General features: G+C 41.3%; 1 protein-coding gene across 5 annotated transcripts in view; it reads right to left on the bottom strand.

The window, feature by feature from the left end:
- The window catches only part of LOC133404486 (teneurin-3-like), a 281,787-nt gene that overhangs the window by 70,064 nt on the left and 187,279 nt on the right, over nt 1-24,444 (bottom strand). For 3 of the 5 annotated variants that reach the window (XM_061680417.1, XM_061680419.1, XM_061680421.1), the window contains 3 exons: nt 8,997-9,068; nt 4,908-5,085; nt 2,174-2,194 (listed from right to left, as the gene is read on the bottom strand). In XM_061680417.1, coding sequence (XP_061536401.1) covers nt 2,174-2,194; nt 4,908-5,085; nt 8,997-9,068 — 271 coding nt within the window. The remainder of the gene's footprint in view (nt 1-2,173; nt 2,195-4,907; nt 5,086-8,996; nt 9,069-24,444) is intronic. The other 2 variants (XM_061680418.1, XM_061680420.1) reach the window with 1 other exon arrangement.

Below are 24,444 nucleotides of genomic sequence, written 5' to 3'. Positions count from 1 at the left end.
CATTTAAATGACAATACTTTGGGGCGCTAAAACAAACTTTCAAAAGTGTGTTTTAAAGATAGGAGGTTTTAAAAACATCAGCATTATCATTCCTATGTCACATTTATTCATGACTGGCAGAACACAGGGCAATTGTGTGTGCTGCTCAAAATAATGAATTTGGTAATGCTTCTCCAGCAAAGTGCACAATTAATGTGACTGGCAAAAAAAAAAACATTAATCACATAATTAAAATCCGCTGAGCAACAAGAATGTTTTTTTTCCTTTCCATATCAAATAGGTTTGGGTGAATCCATCCTTAAAGGTGTATTTCCAAGTCTGGCATAAAGAGTGCCATTTCAACTTTTACAGTTCCATCCATCCATCCATTTTCTCCACCGCTTATCCTTACTAGGGTCGCGGGTATGCTGGAGCCTATCCCAGCTAACTGCGGACGGGAGGCGGGGAACACCCTGAACTGGTTGCCCGCCCATCGGAGGGCACATACAGTATAAACAAACAATCATCCGCAATCACATTCATACCTACGGACAATTTAGAGTCTTCTATCAACCTATCGTGCATGTTTTTGGGATGGGGGAGGAAACCGGAGTACCCGGAGAAAACCCATGCCAGGATGGGGAGAACATGCAAATTCCACACAGGTGAGGCAAATGTGCTAACCAGTCATCCACCGTGCTGCTAACTTTTACAGTTAAACATGGAAAATGTTTACTACTTCCTGTACAAAATTTCATTAATTCAAAATCATTAGGATTGCCTTGTTACAAGTGTATATTCAGCATATCAAAATTATTTTGAAGATATCATACCCAGATAAAATTTCCAAAGGAAATTGCTTTGAATTATGTTGGGATTTATTATTTTTTTTTTTTTAAGGGCAGGCTGTCCAAGAATGCTTGTGCATGATGTTTTGTTTAACTGTACAGGTATTAATCAATACAGTAGGAATAAAGCTGACAATGAGATAAACAACAGAAAAGAAAGACCATTAACCACAGCCAGCACTATCTATAGCCTGCTCCCTCTGCTTCCTTCATTCTGTCTCTTCTTAGCTCTCCTTGCTTTAGGCTGCTGTTAAAGTGATGACTGTGCCATTCATCTGAGCTGATAACACAAAAATAGGCTCTTTATCTACAACACTTGTCAAGATTAGAAATGGACAGAAAGACTGAAGAGGAAAATACCATTCCCGCTCACTGTCCATAAAACAGCAACATGCAGTGTTGTCATTGTCAGTTTACCCAAATTCAGAATATATGGAATTATCAAAATTCACGTTCCCAAAATGTAGCATGATTCAATGGTAAAGAATTTGATGGATTGAAAATTACTGTATTTCTTATTATAGGGAGTCATATACAGTAGATGGGGGAGGCATCTGTAAGGGCACAAGGGCCTGTTTATTTGTATTTCGTATACTTCTATATGTATGTTATATTATTCAGTATGTTGATTTTATTATGGAGAGATTTTTTACCAGTAAAACTGAGAAACAGACACAACAGAGGCAGACAGAGCATAACTCCGTATTGACTAGAAGCAACATCATTGGGCAGCGCCTTTGTAAAGGCTGTCATCATTTGATGAGCACATCTGCTGACAGATGCACACATTTAATATAGCTCCTCTTTTTCTTTGTCATTCAACTCACCCCATCATGCTCGGTAATGTGGTCTCATTTATTTGGTTCATGAATGAACAAGTACTGTAGGTGCTGTATAACTGGGCTTCATAAATTGCAGCTTGTATAAGGGACAAACATTTTGTGGAATCTTCTGAATGTGGTTTTCTGCCTCTGGTCTTTTTCACTCCACAAGACAAACCCAAAACATTACACTCAGTAGGTTCTCGGATAGTTCATATGAGCTCAGCAGTTCACTTTTTAGTGTCCGTGTGTAAACCATAGCGTCTATGGGATACGAGAATTATAGTTAATACCCTTTTTCCATGGAGAATCTATTTGGAGAGAGGAGTTTATTTGTTCATATTGAGGACACACCCAGGGACCAATTGAAATATAGCGTCGATAAAAGAAGGGGCCACGAGTTGAGGAAGCACTGCATTGTGTTGAAGGCTTGCAGGGATGAGAACATGTTTGTCTCCTTGACGGAAAAAAAAATAGAAGGAGCATGCTTTGTTAGTGGAATGAAAAGTGATTAACCATTCTTACCTATGTCTGAAATCTTTGTTTCTTTATATAGCGCAAGCAAAGGAAGAAAAGAGAGGAAACGGGAGTTAGAGAACAACTGGTCATTGCTATGTATCACTAAGTGAAACATTTTAATGACGAGCACTATGTCTCAAGAGTGAAGACTGAAATGTGTTATTCTGTGGTGGGACAATGGACAGAAGATTCATGAATTTGTACCTCGCTACATTGGAATACAAAATGTTAATAGTTTTACTCTAATCGAAGTCACAATCACAACAAAGAAGAAAAGCACAGATGAAATGATCTGAAATCATAACGAGGAATGGTAAGAATGAGTGATTATAATTAGTGAATATTAATTTGAAAATTTTAACTAATAACATACTAAAAACATTATTATTTTTTATTTTTTTTTTTTACTTTTTAACCCAGTTACAGTGAATAGAAAAAGTATACACAGTACCCCTGTTCAAATGCCAGGTTTTTGTGATTGTAAAAAAAAAAAAATATATTGTATCAGTTCAAAACCTTTTCCATCACTAATGGGACCTATAACTTGTAAATCTCAATTGGTAAAAAAAAAAATCAAAACAAAAATCCCTATTTTTGAGAGGGGAAGTAAAAGTGAACAACTGTGATAATGTGGTTGCACAAGTGTGCATACTCTCTTTTATAACTGGGGATGCTGGTGTGTTCAGAATGAACAATTGCCACAATTTAAAGTGCCTTTAATTAACCCCAAATAAATGCAGCTGTTCAAGTTGGCTATTCCTGACATTATATATTGATTTTTTTTTGTTTTGCTTTCTAGCAAAAGCCTGAGGGTTTTATGCTAACATTGCCTGGTATTTGGAACTGTTCATAATTCCCTTCACCTTGACTAAGGCCCGAGTTCCAGCTGACGAAAAACAGCTGCATGCAGTATGATGCTGCCACAACCATGCCTCACTGGTGTTCTTTGGTGATAAAGAGCATTGTGTTTGTTAAAAACATACTTTTTGAAATTATTGTCAGATGTTCAATCTTGGTTTCACCGGACCATAACATCCTTTCATCCATCCATCCATTTTGTGTACCGCTTATCCTCACTAAGGTTGCGGGCGTGCTGGAGCCTATCCCAGCTATCGTCGGGCGAGAGGCGGGATACATTCTGAACAGGGGTGGCTGTGGCTCAGTAGGTAGAGCAGGTCGTCCAGTGACCAAAGGGTAACTGGTTCGAATCCCGGGTACGACTGTCTGCATATCCAAGTGTCCTTGGGCAAGACACTGAACCCTAATTTTCTCCCAGTGGCCCTGACAGTGCCTTGCATGACAGATGTCACCCATTGATGTATGAATGTGTGTGTGAGTGGGTGAATATGAGGCTTTGTAAAGTGCTTTGGGCACTGTGATGGTGGAGATAAAGCGCTATTTAAGTGCAGTTCATTTACCATTTGAACTGGTCGCCAGCCAATCGCAAGGCACATATAAACAAACAACCATTGGCATTCATATTCACACCTACAGGCAATTTAGAGTCTTCAATCAACCTACCACGCATGTTTTTGGGATTTGGGAGGAAACTGGAGTAACCAGAGAAAACCCACGCAGGCACGGGGAGGACATGCAAACGCCACACAGGCGAGGCCGGGATTTCTACCCCAGTCCTCAGAACTGTGAGGCGGAAGTGCAAACCAGTCATAATTTGGGAGGTTTCAGGTGTTTCTATTTTTCTTTGCGGGATGAGGCTTATGTCTTGCCTCCTGCCCCATAGCCCAGGCATACTGTATTCAGTATCTGCGGACGATGAATTGTGCTGTACTATGTGACTAAAAACATCTCAGGAAAAGCCTTGTTCAAGGAGGCTTTTGATTTGTAGTTGATTTGGGGTTAGTCAGAGTACATTCTGCTGCTCCACAAGTGTTTGATTATATTAGTTTATAACTAATCAATTTATTATACCAAAACATGCGATCGCATTGCCAGAAAATGACAGTGCTGGCTCACTCTCTCTCACACATACACACGTTCAAAATAACACATTGAAAACAGGTTTTCCACAACAGACATTTTAAAGTAGTTTAAACCCAAGACTTAGCTTCAGAGGAGTTGTTAATGTTGAGTGTTGGCAGTTTTCTATATGTAATGGTGCCTCTTCACACGGTTGTGCATTTCCGGGTCTCTGAAACGCCAGCTGAACCAAGTGGGCCTTTTGTTTTATGGATCATTGTGTGCCTGTTGTCTTAAAACGTGTTTTTTAGAGTGGACAATAAATTCTCTCACATTGCCGTGGAAGCACCAAATTCTAGGTCAAGACTGAAAGCAGTCACCTTACTTGGCATCGCCATCGGTTGCTTGTCCCTGTGCTAATTTGACAAGATGCGATGTGACCAAATGCAAATAAGCAAAACTGAGTTGTTTTATTATTTTTCTTTTTTATGTTTATTGTACTGTTAGTGACTTAAAAATGCAAAGTTTGGGATGGAAAGTTAGACTGCAAGGATTAGGAGCACAGCAACTCATTTGGGAGGACTTTGTCAGCAAATGTCCCCATTGACATTTGAACAGGGGTGTGTAGACTTTTTATATCCGCTGTAAGTAGTTACCCTTGGATCAGATATTCTTTGTACCTAATATTCTTGCAACTAAAGATAAAATATACAGATTGGATCTCTAATCTTAGGTAAAATCCTCTCAGCTGTGACTTGTGAGCACTGACATGGAACTGGTTTGATTGACTTTTCTTTTTTTTTTTTTTTTTTTTTTTTTTTACCCCAACTCCATCACACTGGTAACATTCCAAGAGGGGAAGATCCTTCTGATGTAGTTGAAGTCTCCAACATAGACGCTGCCATCGGCTCCACATGCCAGGGCAAGAGGTGCCAACAGCTTATTACCCTCAGCTTGCCCATTGCAGCTGGGACAAGAGATGCTACGACGACGTCCATTTCCTGCAAGAAGATGTTGGAATCTATTTTTACAGATTGCTAAATGAGATGTCAAAGAGGAATGAATGTTACAAGAACAGCAACACGGTCAACTGCACGGTCAACAAATGACCAATATCTAGAATCCAGTAATGTAATAGGTACGGAAAGTATTCATCCATCCATCCATCCATCCATCCATTCATCCATCCATTTTCTACCGCTTATCCGAGGTCGGGTCGCGGGTGCAGCAGCTTTAGCAGGGAGGCCTAGACTTCCCTCTCCCCAGCCACTTCAACCAGCTCTTCCGGGGGGATTCCGAGGCGTTCCCAGTCCAGCTGAAAGACGTAGTCTCTCCAGCGTGTCCTGGGTCGTCCCCGGGTTCTCCTCCTGGTGGGACGTGCCCGGTACACCTCACCAGGGAGGCGTCCAGGAGGCATCCGAATCAGATGCCCCAGCCATCTCATCTGGCTTCTCTCGATGTGGAGGAGCACCGACTCTACCCTGAGATCCTCCCGGATGAACGAGCTTCTCACCCTATCTCTAAGGGAGAGCCCGGACACCCTGCGGAGGAAACAAATGTCGGCCGCTTGTATGCGGGATCTTGTTCTTTCAGTCACGACCCACAGCTCGTGACCATAGGTGAGGGTAGGAACGTAGATCGACCGGTAAATCGAGAGCTTTGCCTTTTGTCTTAGCTCCATCTTTACCACAACGGACCGATACAAAGCCCGCATCACTGCAGACGCTGCACCGATCTGCCTGTCGATCTCTCGTTCCATTCTTCCCTCACTTGTGAACAAGACCCCAAGATATTTGAATTCCTCCACTTGGGGCAGGATCACATCCCCGACCTAGAGAGGGCACACCACCCTTTTCCGACTGAGGACCATGGTCTCAGATTTGGAGGTGCTGATTCTCATCCCAGCCGCTTCACACTCGGCTGCGAACTGCTCCAGTGAGTGTTGGAGATCACTGCTTGATGAAGCCAACAGAACCACATCATCTGCAAAACGCAGAGATGCAATACTGAGGCCACCAAACCAGACCCCCTCTACGCCTCGGCTGCGCATTGAAATTCTGTCCATAAAAGTTATGAACAGAATCGGTGACAAAGGGCAGCCTTGGCGGAGTCCAACCCTCACAGGGAACGAGTCCGACTTATCCGCATATCCGGCCGGGTATGCGAACCAAACTCTGACTCTGGTCGTACAGGAACCGAACAGCCCGTGGAAAGTATTCAGACCCCCTTACATTTTTCACTCTTTTTATAATATTGCAGCCATTTGCTAAAATCATTTAAGTTAATTTTTTTCCTCATTAATGTACACACAGCACCCCGTATTGACAGAAAAAAAATTGAAGTGTTGACATTTTTGCATATTTATTAAAAAATAAATACTGAACTATCACACAGCCATAAGTATTCATACTCTTTGCTCAGTATTTAGTAGAAGCACCATTTTGAGCTAATACAGCCATGAGTCTTTTTGGGAATGATGCAACAAGTTTTTCACACCTGGATTTGGGGATCCAATCCCATTCCTCCTTGCAGATCCTCTCCAGTTCTGTCAAGTAGGATGGCGAACATTGGTGGACAGCCATTTTCAGGTCTTTTCAGAGATGCTCAATTGGGTTTAAGTCCAGGCTCTGGCTGAGCCATTCAAAAACAGTCACGGAGTTGTTCTGAAGCTCCTTTGGTATTTTAGCTGTGCGCTTAGAGACATTGTCTTTTTTTAAGGTGAACCTTCAGCCAAGTCTGAATTTCTGAGCACTCTGGAGAAGGTTTTCGTCCAGGATATCCCTACAATTGGCCGCATTCATCTTTTCTTCGATTGCAACCAGTCTCCCTGTCGGTGCAGCTAAAAAACACCCCCACAGTATGATGCTGCCACCACCATGCTTCACTGTTGGGACTGTATTGGACAGGTGATGAGCAGTTACTGGTTTTCTCCACACATGCCGCTGAGAATTAAGGCCAAAAAGTTCTATCTTGGTCTCATCAGAGCAAAGAATCTTATTTCCCACCATCTTGGAGTCCTTCGGGTGTTTTTTAGCAAACTCCAATGCGGGCTTTCATGTGCTTTGCACTGAGGATAGGCTTCCGTCGGGCCACTCTGCCATAAAGGCCCGACTGGTGGAGGGCTGCAGTGATGGTTGACTTTCTAGAACTTTCTCCCATCTCCCAACTGCATCTCTAGAGATCTTTGGGTTCTTCTTTACCTCTCTCACCAAGGCTCTTCTCCCCCAAGTCCCCAGTTTGGCCAGACAGCCATCTCTATGAAGGGTTCTGATCGTGACCTCATGATTCTCATTTGCTCTGACATGCACTGTGAACTTGTAAAGTCTTATATAGACCGTTGTGTGGCTTTCCCAATCAAGTCGAATCAGTATAATCAAACACAGCTGGACTCCAATTAAGGTATAGAACCATTTTAAGGACGATCAGAAGAAATGGACAGCACCCGAGTTAAATATATGAGTGTCACAGCGAAGGGTCTGAATACTTATGGCTGTGTGATATTTCCATTTTTCTTTTTTAATAAATCAGCAGAAATTTTAACAATTAATTTTTTTCTCTCTCAATATGGGGTGCTGTGTGTACATTAATGAGGAAAAAAATGTACTTAAATTATTTTAACAAATGGCTGCAATATAACAAAGGGTGAAAAATTTAAGGGGGTCTGAAAACTTTCCGTAACCACTGTAACTATTGGCTCGATATAATCAACTGCAAAGTGACAAGATGTGTAAAAAAGAAGTTTAGTAAGTGCCAAGGAAGGACTCAAAAGTGAGTTCAGAAACCTAAATAAGAGGGTTTGGTCAAGAACATTCATAAGATGATCTGTACTAAAATATTTAGAATAAATAAAGAGGGGGAAACTGCATTTTCACTGATCAATCTGTCTTCAGATTATCTTACCTGAATTCGATTGAAATAGTTAATAGTCTATTCAATTCTGCCAAGAAAAGGAAGTCTTGTTATTTTTTCTTCTAAATTCAGGCTCATGGTAAACTGGAAGGCGCAAAACTTCAAAGGCACACACAGGGCTCGAGACTGACCAAAATGGTGTGTGCTCGAGTTAATATTTCATGTGGTCGCACTTTCGCGAGTATATGTTTTAATGCTCCCTGAACACAGTCTTACTACATAAGAAAGTCGCCATCCTTTTCACTGCTTCAGCCAAGTGCACTGTCTCCTTTCTGAAGATAGACCGCTGTCTCGTTAGAATGAACGGGCACGGGTGTTGGGATTTATATATTATCCATCCATCCATTTTCTGTATCGCTTATCCTCACTAAGGTCGCGGGCATGCTGGAGCCTATCCCAGCTAGCGAGAGGCAGGGTACATCCTGAACTGGTCCACAGCCAATCGCAGGGTACATAGAAACAAACAAACCATTCGCACTCACATTGACACCTACGGGCAATTTAGAGTCTTCAATTATCCTAGCATGCATGTTTTGGGGATGTTGGAGGAAACCGGAGTATCCGGAGAAAATCCACGCAGGCACGGGGAGAACATGCAAACTCCACACAGGCGGGGCTGGGATTTGAACCCCAGTCCTCAGAACTGTGAGGCAGATGTGCTAACCAGTCGTTCACCCTGCCGGCTTTTATATAATATAATATATAATATTTAAATACATGCATGCATGATCATGCTGTACCTCCAAAAAAGGGTGCACCAAAATCATGTGCTGGTGCGACCAGTGCAAAAGTGAATGAGAGGCCTGCACACACATGAACGTGCACACACACACAAACAATCACAATTTGATCAAATTGATTGTATTTCATCCATCCGCCCACTATATATTGCCAAATTTTGGTAAAAAGCAATTGGAACTTTTTTTTATTTTTATTTTTTTTAAAACAAGAGACTCCAGAGTTTGTCATCGTAGTACAAGTAAACTCACAAGCACTTTCTTACCCATAATGCTGCTGATGACAGGAGGTTGCTGGGAAACAAATATGTTTTCACCGTTGCCTTTGTAGAGGATACCTACAGTTGACAAGATATTAAAAAATACACAGGGCATGAGAGAAGTTAAACATACTGAATACAGTTTGACAGTGCCAGGATTAAGATGTGATCTGTACAATCTAAATCAACAGTTTTCAAAATGTGAGGTGCCTGCTAAGGACTGTCATTGAATAAGAAAAAAAGCAACAGTTAAGCAAAAGGTAGAAAAGTGTGAGTGAAAAATGTGTTGCCAAAGTTTGGGAAAGTAAAATTAAATAAATGAAATATAAATTCATATTCATATTTCAATATTAAATATTAAAATTTAATTTAGTCGTGTGTTCCACAAAAAAAGCACATGTAATGTCTGTATTTAAAAAGATTGCATATATGTGGAAATACAGTTTGATTAAAACAAAATCAAAGCAAGCAAGCAAATTGGCTCTGGGACCTGTCCCTTCACCCTTGATGTCCAAAGTCCCCTTTTGTACATTTTTTTGGTTTTTGCATGTGGTCTTGTGTGAAAGTCTCTTTGTGGCCTTTCAACACTAAAATGTTATTTAGCACTGCCCAAAAAAATGGTTAACCCTATTTAACATGTCGTTAACACATTTCTGAGCTGCTCTTGAACGCATCACCAATAGCGCACACGCACACACACAAGCAGGTGCTTCGATGTACTGTACACAATGACGCTGGTCGTGGTGGCTGAGCCGCAGAGCTGATCTAATCAACAAGTCGTGTAAATTGAGCCAAACTGTTACATGCTGATAAGGTAGACAATTTATCCATACATCCATTTTCTGAGCCGCTTATCCTCACGAGGGTCGCAGGAGTGCTGGAGCCTATCCCAGCTATCAGGCAGGAGGCGGGGTACACCTTGAACTGGTTGCCAGCCAATCGCAGGGCACATATAAACAAAAAAACATTCGCACTCACATTCACACCCACGGGTAATTTAGATTCTTCAATTAACCTACCATGCATGTTTTTGGGATGTGGGAAGAAACCAGAGTGCCCGGAGAAAACCCACGGAGGCACGGGGAGAACATGCAAACTCCACACAGGAGGGGCCGAGGATTGAATCCTGGTCCTCAGAACCGTGAGGCAGACGCTCTAACCAGTCGTCCAACGTGCCGCCGTAGACAATTTATGACAAATTAATTGGTAACCTAAACATTAAGGGCTCATGTGGATTGTGGAGTGAGTCGATCATTTGGGTAAAAAGTCCAACTGGGGAGGCGTCCGTGGTCCAGCCCTTTCAGACCAAAGGTTTACAGCATTTGATACGTCATGTGTCATAAAGACAAAAAAGTCCTAAGCTGAGGCTGATATCATGACCTAGCCTACAAACCCGACTTGATATAGCTTTTTTTAATTAAGACAGGAAATTCTTTTTAAAAATGTTCCTTAATTTGTGCTCACTGGTTTGCACAATAATGGAAAAAACATAGACCACAGTTGTTTCTTATGCATCTTGTTCATTTTAAATATCTGGTACAACTCAAGGTACATTTGTTTGGACAAATAATATGATGGCAACAAAAGTAGCTCATAAGAGTTTAATTTAAGAGCTTACAGCTAGCCTTGTTCCATGGTTTTCTTGATAATAAATATGGAATACAAATAAGCTTCAGGATGTCAAGCATGTATTGTGGAATCACCTATATTTTGTCATGTTCATTGTATTCTTCATGTAATATCGCTAAAATGGTACCAGACATTAAAGATTAACAAGAAATTGAGGAAACAACGGTGGTCACATATTTTCTTTCATGACTGTATTTCTGGAAAATGGTTATGAAAACTGTACAGTATTTGGGAATTCCTGATCCTGGTCTCATGTGCTGATCAATGTTGTGATTTAAGTTTTTGGTTGGCCTTAGAGTATTTCAAATTGGGCCCTAGATCTCTCAAATTTGGGAATGACTGCATGCTTAGTGTTTGATCTGAAACATGTCAGACTAGACAAAAATGTTGATCATTTTTCTGTAAGCTCTCCATGAATGTCTTGTTTTGCTTAAAAAAACAAAGATAAATTGTTTGCTTTTACGGAGGATCAAGTAAATCAGAAATTATTTACTTAACTACTTAAATGTTAGGTGTCTCACTTTACTCTGCAAAAAAAAAGATCAAGTAATTAAGGGCAGAGAATCAATGTGTGTATGTAAAAAGTGAGGTGGACTACCTCCTCACGTCAGGACTGTGTGTTTTATTGGAAAGAAAAGAAAAAAAGGCTCCAGAGAATAGATCCACTAACATCCAGACTTTTTTTTTTTTACAGCCAAAATAGATATAATGTGCGCACAAAATACAAATTTTTGGGTTAAATTTTCATGAGCAACTTTGACGTCGGGATAAGCAAATGATGTGGACCTTTGCTGGAAACCTCAACTTAAAAGGCAAGTGTCATTTTGTCTGATTTTGTCAATAGCTTGCAATGCAAGGGTTTTCAGAATGTCTTTGTCGTTTATTCCCAGCCTAAAAGAAAATTCAATCTTACGACTGTGTCCCTTCAGCCTGGCTTCTACGTTTACCTCAGGCCTACCGTTTCCGACTGTCCAGTGCGGAGCTACAAATTTGTATTGCGCGGCCACAAATTAGTCCACACATTATACAACAACAAAAATATGTTCCATGGGCCCCCCTTTGTAATTTGAGCCCCTCCAAAACTCTCTGCATGCCCCTACTTGGAAAGTAGCCCAAATTATATTTCTGATTTCCGTATTTCCCTCCTCAATCTGCGTGTTCCTTCATTTGTTTTTTATCTGAATGTATTCTTCTTTCATTTGCTATTTTTTTACCCCTGCTCCCCATTTCCCTTTCTTCCTCAAAGCTTTGTTTTTTTCCCCTGCTTCCTTCTGGTTTCCATTGCATCCTTTGTTTATTTGCTCTCTCTCTTGCTCTCTAATCTACTCCCCTATCTTTATCTTATAACTTTCTTTCCTGTCTGCTTAACTTTTTTATTGAGTGACTTTGTGTTATGTTCCTGAGCATCTAAGATTAGCCCTAAACCCATGGGGCTACCTCTGTATACTTCACTCTACTCTCCTCTGCTTTCATCTCTCCTTCCATTAGTAAGTGTTGATTGATCACAGCTGACAAGGTTGGAACCATGCTGTGGTGTGCTCCACAATGACATCAACTACTTGACTTACTACCGTGTGTGCGTGTGTGTGTGTGTAAATGTGTTTGCGCACGCACAAGCATGTGTTTATGCGGGTGAGATAAACAGATGAAGAAGTACCGCAGTGGTCAAAGAGAAGAACTCTCCAGCTGTGTTAAGAGAGGGCAGTACAGTTTTTTACTGCACTCTGAGTAAATGTGTTTATAAATGATAAATATCTAAAACCCTGAATTCAGATACACTCACCCAGGGAACTGGGTGACAGGGTGTTGAAAGTCCCTGAGCACAAGTGGTGAGAGAGGGATGAATAGTAACATGATGGATGAGGTGACAGAAAGATAGGGCATAGATCAGGGCTACTGAAATAAGAATCCTAAAGGGCCTATCTCACTGGCCGAGATGTCGCTGAGATTGCAGAAGTTCATAAGTCGTGGCGACACATGGGCCCATCCAAGCATCCATTCTAGAGAGTGCTTATCCTGTTCAGGGTCACTGGGTGCTGGAGCCCTATCCCAGTTGACTTTGGGCGAAAGGCGGACTACACCCTGAACTTGGTCGCCAGTCAGCCGCCAGGGCCCATATAGACATGGAAACCACTCGCGCTCACATTCACACCGTCACCGAACTGAACCGAGGCTGCCTGCACCGAAGTCAGGCAAATGCACGTCTCAGACTGCTGGACCCGAGACACAAAATATTGCTTGCACTCTCACCAGGAAGTCTCCAGACAAGGTAAAAACCAATACACCCGGAAGTCACTGATATAGGCATATGGACAGTCGACAGTATACATTCTTTAACTAAATAGATAAGGTATATGATGTGTATGTGTGTAAATGTGTTTGTGTGTTTTAAAATACGGAGAAGGAAAGTTAATATTGATTGATTGCGAGACATTTCCATGTGTAATTTATTAATGCAGACGTATAGGCTTAAGAACAGCTCGCATTTCAGACAAAATCATTTACAATTTTAACGTAAGGGCTGGGAAATTAATCAAATTTTAATTGTGATTGGCTTATCACAATTATAAAAACATAATGGTAGAAAAACAAGTAATGTATAGCAGCCGTGGTGCTTGTTGTGTACAGGTGCAGCTGCTGCCCGTGCCCATTTGAGAGTTTGATGGGAAAATAAATGGACACTTAGGTCGCTAATAGTGACTTATGTAGAAGGTCACTCAGTGACCTAAGTATTCTTTTATTTTGTCATCAAACTCTCAAATGGGCGACATGTCTCAAAGTTTTGTCAGCAGTCCTCCGCCCTCAGCCACTCAGCCGAGACGGTCTTTATGGTACACAAAATCCAAAATATTAGGCCGATCATTTTTACATTTTCATGAGGCTATAGTGGGCATAAGTAGACATCTCCACATACATTCTGGTGATAATTGGGCGCACTTTGCTAACATTAGGCAACGTTAAGATTTTTTTGTATAGTGAGCGTCTATATGGAGAGGAAAACATTCATGAAATCCAACATATTGGGGCAATAGTGCTGATATTTTCAGAGGTTGAAGTGGGCATGAGTAGAGATAGCCACATGAATCTTGGTGACGATTGATTGCAGTTTTGTGGCATTAAGCTACTGTACGTTAAGCTTTTTCTCTATCATGAGCGTATAGAGGAGTCTCCAAAAGGTGTCCAATGAAATTGAAGTCTGGAGAACCAGCTAGTCTCTTCCTGGCAAACCAGGTAGTCTCAAGGGGACTCCAGGAGTCACGGTGATGTCTCCGCAACCAGCTAAGACTCAAGTCACCATCGGGTCGCCAACTACTCTCCAGGCCAGTGAGATAGGGGCAACATTTATCAAGGTTGGTGAGATTACACACGATAACATTAAAGTATTCCAATTCAAAACAACAAAAATACAAACTGATATAAAATGTCATTTGTATTAATATATGAATGTAAGTAACGAGTTGAATAAAACAAACCATGATCCCATCACAAATCTGAAACATATAGCAGGAGGGGGTTAAGAACATTGTTTTTGTTTGTAAATATAAACACAAAGAACCAGAAGAAAGAATAATGAGGGTTAACAGTGTGTACGTGTGTGTGTTTCTAAGAGAGAAATTGATATATTATCTCATATGTATTAGTTAATTTTCATGCCTGAGCTGCGAGCGGCACATTCGTTTCAAACCTGCTTCATGGCGGTTTGGTTTGTCTGCAAGTGCAGCACAAATGGAGTCGTCTTGATGGCAGGATGGTGTGTTAGATTTAGGAGAGTCACTTTCATGACCCACGAGGAATTAGGGTGCTTCCTAGTTCCAAATCTGTTGCCAAAGGTGAATGCCTTGGCAAAAAAAACGCACTGTACCAAAAATAGCATGTTCCAGACTCCAAAGACTTTTGTTGTGTACTCCTCAGAGTTAACGCCGCAGCTATGCTGCTCTGTCTCTCTGCTCTATGTATAATAGACAATAGATATAACCATCCACACATGGCTGCCACGTCAATGCTCCACATTCAACACGACCGCCACGTAGGCACAGGAGAATCTAGTATTATTGTATATCTATGACCCTGAAATATGTCAATCCCATTCTGTGCCTGCATTGCGCCACAGCGCCAGTAAACAACAGCGGCCAATTCTGGAACTAACAGACTTTGTCGACGGCATTTTAAGTGACAAATGGAAACTATTTTTGGACACATTGTTCAGTCCCGACAGTCCGTTTTATCTAATATCCGTTATATTGGGGTCTGTTTTATCGAGTTTTCACTGTATAGCATTTAATCACAAAATAGTCTCAAAGGGGTTAACGGGCACACAATTCACAATGATCAAGAAACAAGGAGAAACTCAAAGAAGCATTGTAACGCCACGGTGCATCACTTTGTTTAGTTCTGGTTCTGGAAACATTCAATAAGCCTGCACCCGACGCCCAGAGGGATCTGCAAGTCTCATAGGCAACTCAAAGGTCTTGATTATATTTAGGTCCAAGACCATTCAGACCTTTGTAGACCAACATAAGATTTGAAAATTGAATTTTTGACTCAGACGAAGCCAGAGTGGAGATTTTAGGACTAGTGCGATACCGTTTCTGGTACCAGTAAGAACTCAAGCAGCAGAATCCTGGTCAGTTGCAGGTATCTGATTTGTTTGTGTGTTTGTTTCATTTATCAAGTCCTGCAAAAAAAACCTGTTAGATAGTTTACTGAAAACAAATGTGTGAACCACCTGTGCTATGTCTTGTTCGGACTGAATCTCTTTGATTTGTTAACATGTTCTGGCTAATGGGCTGAGTCAGTAACAGCTTTTAGGTGGCTTTTAAAATCCATGTCCAGTCAATAAAAACTCACTTAATTCTCACTTGATTTGTGGCTGTCAGTGAAATGGAGTCCAGTTGAGCATTGATCTTTGACCTTTCAGTTTTTTTCAAAAACAATGAAGTCTGTCTTTCCTCCATTGAGCTGGACGAAGTTTTGTCTCATCTACTCACTGAAGTGATGGATACAATCAGTCAGAGAGAGTAAAGGACAGAGTTACACTGAGATATACAGTAGCTCTTCTTCCATCCATCCATTTTCCATACCGCTTATCCTCACAAGGGTCGTGGGCATGCTGGAGCCTATCCCAGATGACTCTGGGCGAGAGGCGGGGTACACCCTGAACTCGTCGCCAGCCAATCGGAGGGCTCATATAAACAACCATTCACAATCACATTCACACCTACGGGCAATTTAGAGTCTTCAATTAACCTAGCATGCATGTTTTTGGGATGTGGGAGCAAACCGGAGTACCCGGAGAAAACACACGCAGGGACGGGGAGAAAATGCAAACTCCACACAGGGGATGCCGGATTTGAACCTGGGTCCTCAGAACCGTGAGGCAGATGTGCTAACCAGTCTGTACCGTACCGGTAGCTTTTCATGATGTCTGGAAAAGTGTTATAAGACGTGGTCAGATGTTCTATAATCTGAGCTAGAGGGAGCATGTAGATGTTGAATAGAAGCATCCCAAGAATCGAATCTGTGTAGCTCACAGAGTGATTAACACCAACTGCAATAAATAACTCCTAGTCTTGTAAATAATATTTTAATGAGTGTTCCCCAGTGCTTGTGAGTCCCACCCACTTGTCCAGTCTGTCATTCATAATGTTGTGATCAACTGCGGTTAAATGTAGCACTAAGCTCCAGTAGAACCAACACACTGGTTCTGGAGTGCAGTGTTAGTGGTGTGGTCAAAATCCATGATGATATTCATGATGAAGATCATTCTCCAGCAGATAGTATGCACTATGTCTCAATGGTATTTCCCAGAAATGGAAGGTTAGATATAAACCTGTATGTAATATGCTAAATGCTTATACGTATGCTAATATGCTTAATGCTAAAGGATGCAGATTAGACTTTTTAAGAACAGGTTTAATTACTACTGTTTTTTTGAGTCTGTGGAAAATGCCCAGACTGAAGAGAATTGTCTACTATCCCGTAAACATCAGGAAAAATGCAGTTAAAGAAGTTTGTGGGCAAATTATCCAGACAGAGTGTAGGATTTTAGTCGTGAGCTTTTGTTTAAGTATTTTTCAGTTTAACTTGCATACAGTTTGTCTTATTAGCATTTTCTCTGTGAAAATTAATTTAAAGTCATTGCATACTTTTTTTAGACAGCAGTTAAGGTGGAATCGATGCTACAGAGTTTATTCGTCTGTTACCCAGTTTTAAAAACGTGCAAGCGTTTTTACTATTTCTACTGTTGCGCTCTGAAACATAGCATTGTCGCGCAATTGTCAGTTCTCGTTTGTAAATGTGGAGGCTGTTTGTAGAAAGATGCCTTGGTAAATCTGGAGGATAGTTCACCACCTGCATTCAGCCTGTCTGCACAATCTCTTTTGAGCTTTAACCTTTAGTACAGTAGTTCTCTAGGGTGACTTCTTCCTTCTCCTTCCTGATCATACTTTGGTCTAAACTGGAGTGATGGAATCAATGAGTCAAAACTTTGCAACTGAAACTGTCCACCTGGTCATCCACAGAATCTGAGGGCATGCTTGGTGTTGGTGGAAAAGCCTAATTAAAAATAAGTAATACGCATGTGTTTTTCTTTGAATTCGCCTTTGAAGGCTCTCAAGCGCACTAGATGAATAACACAGCAATAAAACAGAATTTTACAATGAAGTAAAAGAAATACTCAAAATACATGGCACTTCAATTAAAGTGAGTAGGCGATCTTGAACAGGTGTGTTTTAAGTTTGGATTTGGAAAATGGTGAGTCTGAATTGCGGAGGTCAGGTGACAGAGAGGTATAGAACTGGGGAACAGAGCGACTGAAAGCTCTGCTTCCAATGATGATAAGGCAGACATAGGGTACTGTAAGGTGGGTGGAGGAGGAGGATCTTAGGGTGCAGGCTGGAGTGGCAATGTGCAGGAGTTAAGAGAGATATGGAGATGTGAGGTTGTGGATGGCCTTGAAGGTATACAGGAGGGGTTTGAAATTGATTCTTAGTTTGACCGGGAGCAAGTGGAGCTGCTACCCCTATTATGGAGGATACAAAAAAACTGGAATGGAAGCACTGGGTTAGGGGGTCTATATCTGTTTGAGATTAGCTAGTGACCAGTCCAGGGTACTTTGCCTTTTGTCCAAAAGTCAGATGCAGTCAAGCTCACCCTAATTAGTATGTAGTAAGCGGTATAGAAAATTGACAAGATGGGTAATCTTAAGGGATGCAACGAATTATATGCCGCCTATTATTTGACACAAATAAAAATAATTAATGTACACTGCACAATGTGACAAGCATACTGTATTCCCACATGTTCACATGGTTTGCAGTCTGTGTGAAAGCAGCGTAAAGGTATAAACAGTATACAGTATGTAAGAAAAGTCTAAGAAATTAAGATGACCGATGTTAGAAAAATAATATGAATAAAAACAACCAAGCAAAGGAAGATGACTAGAGGAAACAAGAAAGAAGGGCAGATAAAGGTCTGAAACATATGCGAAATACCACATCACAGAGGGAACTAATCCAAGATGGAACAAAGGACTCTCTCTCTCGCACTCTCTGTCTCTCTCTTTCTCGCACGCGTGCACACGTGCACACACACTCATGCACACAGACGCACGCACACACACACACAGACACACAGACACACACACACACACAACGCACTCTTTATAATACCTTTCCTACGCTCTGTTGATTAAAGCCTGTGCGAAAACAATCAGTTTGACAACTGGTAGGAATCAAATTATTTTAAACTGCAATTCAATTCATCCTCTTATTCGTGCATGCTCGATTAAGCAGTTAATGATATTGAGTTTTTTATTTTTGATTTTTTTTTTTTTTAACTGGTAAGTAATTTAAATGATTTTCACGGCAACTTGTTGCCACTGAAATACAAACTATCCATCCATTTTCCATACCACTTTTCCTCACTAGGGTTGCGCCTCTCTGGTGAGGTGTTCTGGGCATGTCCCACCGGGAGGAGACCCCAGGGACGACCCAGGACACGCTGGAGAGACTACGTCCTTCGGCTGGCCTTGGAAGAGCTGGATGAAGTGGCTGGGGAGAGGGAAGTCTGGGCGTCCCTGCTAAAGCTACTGCCCCCGCGACCCGACCCGGATAAGCGTTAGAAAATGGATGGACGGATGGATGGGTTGCGGGCATGCTGGAGCCTATCCCAGCAGACTGGGCGAAAGGCGGGGTACACCCTGAACTCGTCGCCAGCCAATCACAGGGCACATAGAAACAAATAACCATTTGAGTCTTTAATCAACCTACCATGCATGCTTTTGGGATGTGGGAGGAAACCGGAGTACACGAATAAAACCCCGCAGTCACGGGGAGACCATGCAAACTCCACACAGGGGAGGCCAGATTTGAACCCAGGTGCTCTTTTTGTATTTTATTTATTTTATTTTTTAAATAATCACACTGCTTGCTGAGTGCTGACTGACTTTTAAGAACTAAGTCGTGACTAGCTTAGCTAAAGTGGCAATTGTTGTGTTAGCTTTGAGACATACAGTACCTGGCTGTGTGTCCTGTCAATGGATGCCTTGGTTGTTCACAGGAGTTTCTTTTTGGAGTCACATAGTACCAACACTGGAACGTATACAGTTAGTGGACTGTGAGGACCCCAGTGCTGACGGCGGGCTTGAGAAAAGGTACGTAACGTGACATTGCATGTAATGTTTACCACTGCCGAGGGAAATGTAGCATCTGTGAACACTACACTACTTTGCTATCGCTGTGACCATGAAAGTAGCTTAACCACTGTAAAGCTATTTGAAGTTGAAATAGTGTTGGTACTGTGAAATTTAGTTAAACTAGTACTGTCGCTACGGTCCAACACTGCGGTTTTTGATTGTAAACATAACGTACGTATACATACACAGCGCGAGAGCTCTCATTCTTGTTTTAAGAAATTAAAACATTAAAGGGGCTGTAAGCAGATATCCGTGTTTTGTTTCTAAATACATTAAATATGTTTGAAGACGACAGTGGACGACTGGTTAGCACATCTGCCTCACAGTTCTGAGGACCCGGGTTCAAATCCGGCCTCACCTGTGTGGAGTTTATATGTTCTCCCCGTGCCTGTGTGGGTTTTCTCAGGGTACTCCGGTTACCTCCCACATCCCGAAAACATGCATGGTAGTTTGATTGAATACTCTAAATTGCCCATAGGTGTGTATGTGAGTGCGAATGGTTGTTTGTTTATAGAGAAAGAGCTGGCACATTTTGTGGCTCCCGGCATAAGGTCTTGGCTCCTTGCGGCATGAAACACATCACGATTGGCTCACGCTGGCTAATCGCTGGCTCACAGTTGGCTCACAGCCTGCTCATCTCGGCATATCGAGGCATATTCGACTTGCTGCTCATTCCAAAACATCCTATGTGCTTAGAAACAGCTTGTTATTTTTTATAATGGTCAATAAACAATATATGTATAACTACAGTCATCCAAAATACCTGCTATTGGCCCATATGATGATACTATTTTTTACTCTATATGCTTGAATGTTAGAATTGATGTTTTTATTTTTACCTTGGAGTATTGATTGGGTATAAAGTCTCTTTGGCCATGAAGAGTTTAAGATCAACTTCATTTTTAAATAAATTTTCTATGTGGCAATGTGATAATTTTCTCAACATAGCCTTTGAGATTATTGTTCATTTAGTGTGCAGAGGAATTGTTACTGATTAACACGACATTATGTAAGCATTTGTTCATGAGACACGGTGTATTCCTTATTATGCCGAGAACCACCAAGGGCTCGGAGCAGCTTGGGCATCCGATGTCTAATAATGGCTTTTTTTTAAGTTGTTGTCAATGTACAGTGCTGTACATTAATATGTGTAAGTGCAATCATCCACATCTTAATAAATGCTTCAGTCAAATAAGACATCTTTTCTCATTTTCATGCCCCTTTAATTGCCGCCTCATCGTGGCACGAAATACGGCATTTCTTCAGCTGTGGCTCACTTGCTGGCTCACTCTGGCTCACATCGCCGGCTCACCACCGGCTAGTGGCCGGCTCACATCGCTGGCTCACACTGGCTCACTGCCAGCTCATTTGCTCATATCGAGGCACATGCTGGGGAATTTCTTCTTGAACTCAAAAGACGTTGAACTCATTAACTTAGAATTTTATGGCTGCAACACCTTCCAAAAAAGCTGGGACAGGTGGCAAAAAAGACTGAGAAAGTTGAGCAATGCTCATCAAAGACCTGTTTGGAACATCCCACAGGTGAACAGGCTAATTGGGAACAGGTGGGTGCCATGATTGGGTATAAAAGGAGCTTCCCTGAATTGCTCAGTCATTCACAAGCAAAACGGGGCGAGGTTCACCTCTTTGTGAACAAGTGCGTCAGAAAATAGTTGAACAGTTTAAGGACAATGTTCCCCAATGTACAATTGCAAGGAATTTATGGATTTCATCATCTACGGTCCATAATATTATCAAAAGGTTCAGAGAATCTGGAGAAATCACTCCATATAAGCGGCAAGGCCGAAAACCAACATTGAATGCCCGTGACCTTCGATCCCTCAGGCGGCTCTGCATCAAAAACCGACATCAGTGTGTAAAGGATTTCACCATATGGGCTCAGGAACACTTCGGAAAACCAATGTCAGTAAATACAGTTCGGCGCTACATCCGTGAGTGCAACTTGAAACTCTACTATGCAAAGCAAAAGCCATTTATCAACAACACCCAGAAACGCCGCCGGCTCATCTAAGATCGACTGATGCAAAGTGGAAAAGTGCTCTGTGGTCCGACGAGTCCACATTTCTAATTGTTTTTGGAAATTGTGGACGTCGTGTCCTCCGGGCCAAAGAGGAAAAGAACCATCCGGATTGTTATGGACGCAAAGTTCAAAAGCCAGCATCTGTGATGGTATGGGGCTGTGTTACTGCCAATGACATGGGTAACTTACACATCTGTGAAGGCACCATTAATGCTGAAAGGTACATACAGGTTTTGGAGAAATATATGCTGCCATCCAAGCAACGTCTTTTTCATGGACGCCTCTGCTTATTTCAGCAAGAAAATGCCAAACCACATTCTTCACGTGTTACAACAGCGTGGCGTCGTAGTAAAAGAGTTCTGGTATTAGACTGGCCTGTCTGCAGTCCAGACCGTCTCTCATTGAAAATGTGTGGCGCATTATGAAGCATAAAATATGACAACGGAGACCCGGGACTGTTGAACAGCTGAAGCTGTACATCAAGCAAGAATGGGAAAGAATTCCTCCTACAAAGCTTCAACAATTAGTGTCCTCAGTTCCCAAACGTTTATTGAATGTTGTTAAAAGAAAAGGTGATGTAACACAGTGGTAAACATTAGCCTTTACACGATCAGGATTTTTGGGTCCGATCACCGAGTTAAAAAAAAAAGATAACCGATCACCAATCCCATCACAAGATGGAGGAATGTGTCTGTGTAAATGACCTGTTCATTTACTGTATATACCTGTGTACTGAATTGCGCCAAAAATTATATTTACAATAAATAATGTATCTTTGTTCCTCTCTTTATTCCAGTGTTCCATAGTGACAGACAGAACAAATTAATGGTCTTCTATTAGATGGCAGGAGGTACCATACATACAGTAATTAATATATCCACTTTGTGTGACATTTTTGTTTGTTGGTGTGCCGTGAGATTTTTCAATGGTAAAATATGTTCCTTGCCTCCATAAAGGTTGGAAATCACTGCTCTAGTCAGATCGAGTAGTCTAATCAGTCAAGTCAAACCAACATTACAGCATCGGCCGATCAGCATAAAATGCTAAATATCGGCCGATACCGATCAGCCCGATCAAATTGGTGTGAAGTCTAGTAAATATGGCCCTGTCCCAGCTTTTTTGGAACATGTTGCAGCCATACAATTCTAAGTTAATGATTATTTGCTAAAAACAATAAAGTTTATCAGTTTGAACATTAAATATCTTGTATTTGTGGTGTATTCAATTAAACATAGGTTGAACATGATTTGCAAATCATTGCATTCTGTTTTTATTTGTTTAACAAACGTCCCAACTTCATTAGAATTGGGGTTGTATAAGAGCAATCATCCAAAATACCTGCTGAAATCAAATAATTAAATCTTCTTCTACTTCTTGAGTACAGTTAATGTGAAGGGCTAATAGTTCGATACAGACTTCTGAAATGTCCTCAAATTACCTAATTAATGAGCTCACAATAATTTGGAAACATAAGTATCAAATGCAACACTTTATTTGTCTAAAGCAGTGATTTCCAACCTTTATGGGGCCAAGGCACATATTTTATAATCGAAAAATCTCACGGCACACCAACAAACAAAAATGTCACAAAAAGTGGATACATTAATTACTGTATGTACGGTACCTCCTGCTATCAAATAGAAGAGCATTTATTTGTTGTTCTGTCTGTCATTATGCCTGAAAGGGATAAATAGATGAACAAAGATACATTATTTCTTGTAAATCAAAAATGTTTTGAGCAATTACGTAGAATTTTATAATTTTCGACGGCACACATGAAGAGCGCTCATGCCACACTAATGTGCCTCGGCACACTGGTTGAAAATCACTGGTCTCAGGCTCTGCCAGTTGTTTAATTTTCAAATGATCAACATAACACAACATCGCTACCAATAACCGAAACAAAATACTCCAGAGTGAGGCGGTGAGCCGGTGTGAGCCAGTGTGAGCCGGCGAGTGAGTCACGGCTGAAGAAGTGGCATATTTTGTGCCGCGATGAGGCGGCAATTAAAGAAGCATGAAAATGAGAAAAAATGTCTTATTTGACTGAAGCATTTATTAAGATGTGGATGATTGCGCTTATACATATTAATATACAGCACTGTATATTGACAACTACTTAAAAAAAAGCCATTATTGGACATTATTGCCCAAGCTCCTCTGAGCCATTGGTGGCTCTCGGCATAATAACGAATACACCATGGCTAATAAACAAATACTTACATAATGTCATCTTAATCAATAACAATTCCTCTGTAGACTAAATGAACAATAATCTCAAAGGCTATGAAATTGATCTTAAACTCTTCATGCCCAAAGAGACTTTATACACAATCAATACTCCAAGGTAAAAATAAAAACATCAATTCGAACGTTCAAACATATAGAGTAAAAAATAGTATCATCATATGGGCGAACAGCAGGTATTTTGGATGATTGTAGTTATACATATACTGTTTATTGACCATTATCAAAAACAACGAGCCGTTTCTAAGCACATACGAAGTCGTGGAACGAGCAGCAAGTCGAATATGCCTCGATATGCCGAGATGAGCGGCGGTAAACCACAAGTGACGTCGTTATGCCGCGAAGAGCCAAGACTTCACGATGTTTTATTTGACTGACGCATGTATTACGATGTGGATGGCACTTACACGTATTCATGTACAATACTGTATATTCACCATTATCAAAAACAACAAGCTGTTTCTAAACACATACGATGTCGTGGAATTAGCAACAAGTCGAATATGCCTCGATATGCCGAGACGAGCAGGCTGTGAGCCAGCAGTGAAGCAGCGTGAGCCAGAAGTGACGTGTTTCATGTCGCGAGGAGCCAATAACTTATGCCGGAGCCACAAAATGCGCTAGCCCATGCTGTGTTTATATGTGCCCTGCGATTGGCTGGGCACATATAAAAAAGTACAAAGTGACGTCATGTTGTTTGGCTGGGTTCAGTTGTGAGTTAGCTGTGCTTAGCTTCCATAATAAGGCCCATTTACCACTCCAGCTTGCAGTTAGCAAGCTAACGATGGCTACACCCCGAAAATACGTCTTCACTGAATGCCTTAATTTCCAGAACAGCTTGG

This window comes from Phycodurus eques, chromosome 6 (genome assembly GCF_024500275.1).
Source record: "Phycodurus eques isolate BA_2022a chromosome 6, UOR_Pequ_1.1, whole genome shotgun sequence".
In the NCBI taxonomy this organism is placed as follows: Eukaryota; Metazoa; Chordata; class Actinopteri; order Syngnathiformes; family Syngnathidae; genus Phycodurus; species Phycodurus eques.
This window is presented reverse-complemented; position numbering and strand designations above follow the sequence as displayed.